This window comes from Morus notabilis, unplaced genomic scaffold, assembly GCF_000414095.1.
Source record: "Morus notabilis unplaced genomic scaffold, ASM41409v2 Scaffold710, whole genome shotgun sequence".
NCBI classification, from domain to species: Eukaryota; Viridiplantae; Streptophyta; class Magnoliopsida; order Rosales; family Moraceae; genus Morus; species Morus notabilis.
Window position 1 is genome coordinate 2599 of NW_010364141.1, and position 2264 is coordinate 4862.

Sequence of the window (2264 nt, forward strand, 5' to 3'; positions counted from 1 at the left end):
AGATAGTATTTTAATAAAAACTCAATGCTGATGAAAAATTTTAATAGGGTATATAGGTCAGGTTTTATTCATCTTTTCGTTGTCAACGCATAGAAAAAAAAATCATCTCAATCAGAATTAAAACGAAAAAGTTATAGTATTTTTAAGAATAGAAAAAATACTGTTCATTAATTTGAGTTCAAGTTTCTGAACTCGAGTTGAATGGGAAACTTGAACTCGAGTTTTAGTCCTAAACTCGAGTTTGAACTCGAGTTTAAACTTAAAAGAATATAAACTCAAATAAAATTGTAACTCGAGTTGTATTTTTTAAAATTTTTCACTCAAAGAACAAGTCCTAAATATAGTAAAAGAGATTCAATTTTAGTGACGTCTTCTCTATGCCATTTTGCTCAAAATAACGCTTCCATTTTTAATACTTTTAAAAAATAAAAAATAAAAAATAAAAAACTAAAATCCACATTGTCTGCACATAAGGACCCGTCGTTGATGACGTAAACGATTGACCAGATTTTGTTCTCATTGGATAACGACAGTAAATTTTCGAACTGACATCACCACTCTTTTTCAGGAAACGATATGTCGTTTTAGTATGACGCATTAAATTTGGAACCGTGAGCGACATGTCGTCTAGTATGCAAACGGCAAAGAAAACTTGGGCGGTGCGTTAGGGCATACAAATTTTTGGGGATAAACAACAGTAATTTTACCACGAGCCACGCGGAAGCCACGTTTAAGTAGAAACGACTGCCCATTTAACCGGATCAATTATTGTAATAAATCTAATACATGTTCCGTGATTAATGCATTCAAAATTTGACCTTTCTCTTCAACAAACGACATTAAACTTAAACTAGGAAAACTACACAACGACAAATATTTAGCGCAACATTACTTTTCATTTAAAAATATGGCATTCAAATAAATATTTTCTGCATGTATTTTAGGTGGATTTATTCACAGAATATACTATTTACTTTGGACATTAGCCTTTGTATGTTAGACCATTTTGTGTATGTATTAAAATATTATGCTAGACTAATCAATACTCAATTTTAACCAAGAGCGTTGGTGTACCAGTTAAATTCTGCTGCCAGAAATGATTATAGAATGCCTTGAAAGAACTATAAAATATATGGAAAATTTAAATACCATAATAGAAAGAATTAATCAATTAATGAATAACTTAGCCAGACATAATTTGTAGATAGAATATTACTATTTAAAATAGAAGTAGAACTACGTAAATAATATAGCATAGAATTGTGTTATCAGATAGGACGACTAGAAAATGAGTATAGATGATATATTTTATGAATAAACCTAAAATCCATTTCCATTGTGAATTTCCCTTAAACAAACCACATTAGATATTCAAAAAACTATATGTCGTTTGAGTGAACAGGAAACAAATCATGTCGTTTGATGATTAGCGAGATATGAGCGACATATCGTTTATTAAATAAACGACAAAAAACCTTCGAATTTGTGGAGTTTGTCTCATAAACGACGGTAAACTTTCAAACAAAATAATATGTCGTTTCGTGTCAATCAGCATGTTTTTCCAGAGCAAGGCATTAGACGAACAGAGGAAAGGTATCAAACGAAGAAGCTCCAACGAATGACAATGGCGTCCTCCAGAAAATCAGCACCGGAGAAGAAAAGCGAAGAAAAAAGGAAGAAGCCGAGCAAAGGCAACACAAATAGCACGAAGAGAAGAAAGGACGACAAGAACAAGACCTCCAATGGTGGCGACGTTCCGGCTACTCCATCCTCGCGCTCCGACTCCCAATGCGACGTCGAAAACGGGGTTGAGATTACCCAAAAAACCACCGGCGGCAAAAATCCCCAACAGAAGGCGAAAAGAGAGCGAAAGAAAGGGAAAGAAGAGAAAGAAGACGCGATGATGAATAAATTCCCCATGGAAAGGGTTCGGAGGATCATCAGGAGCGAAGACTCCGGTATGCGTATCACTAATGAAGCCGTTTTTCTTGTCAATAAAGCCACGGTATTGTCTGAATTTTCCTCTGCCATTTCCAATTGAGTGATTTGGTTAATCTCTGTTAGAGATTGCGTTAGGGTTTCCTTTTGGGGCATATATATTGGTGACGTTTTATGTTTTGTGTGTTTGAATGCAGGAGAAATTTCTGGAGAAGTTCTGTGAAGAAGCGTATAAGGGTTTAGTTCAGGATCGTAAGAAGTCTCTTGGTTACAAGCATCTTTGTAAGTTATCTTTCTATTTCTTTTTGTTTTGGAGGAATTTTTAG

At 34.4% G+C, this 2264-nt stretch overlaps 1 protein-coding gene across 1 annotated transcript; it reads left to right on the plus strand.

Annotated features, from left to right (window-relative positions):
• Positions 1–1531: 1531 nt before the first annotated feature.
• LOC112093024 lies at positions 1532–2264 on the plus strand. The gene is made up of 2 exons (XM_024170590.1): positions 1532–2005; positions 2136–2264. The coding sequence occupies exons 1-2, from the start codon at positions 1532–1534 to the stop codon at positions 2262–2264; spliced, it is 603 nt and encodes a 200-aa protein (XP_024026358.1).

What these genes read in the sequence shown, in the direction of transcription:
- LOC112093024 (XM_024170590.1), top strand. Translation starts at nt 1,532, where the DNA reads ATGTCGTTTCGTGTCAATCAGCATGTTTTTCCAGAGCAAGGCATTAGA. An exon ending in TTCTTGTCAATAAAGCCACG is followed by an intron (nt 2,006 to 2,135) that starts GTATTGTCTGAA and finishes GTTTGAATGCAG; the next exon opens with GAGAAATTTCTGGAGAAGTT.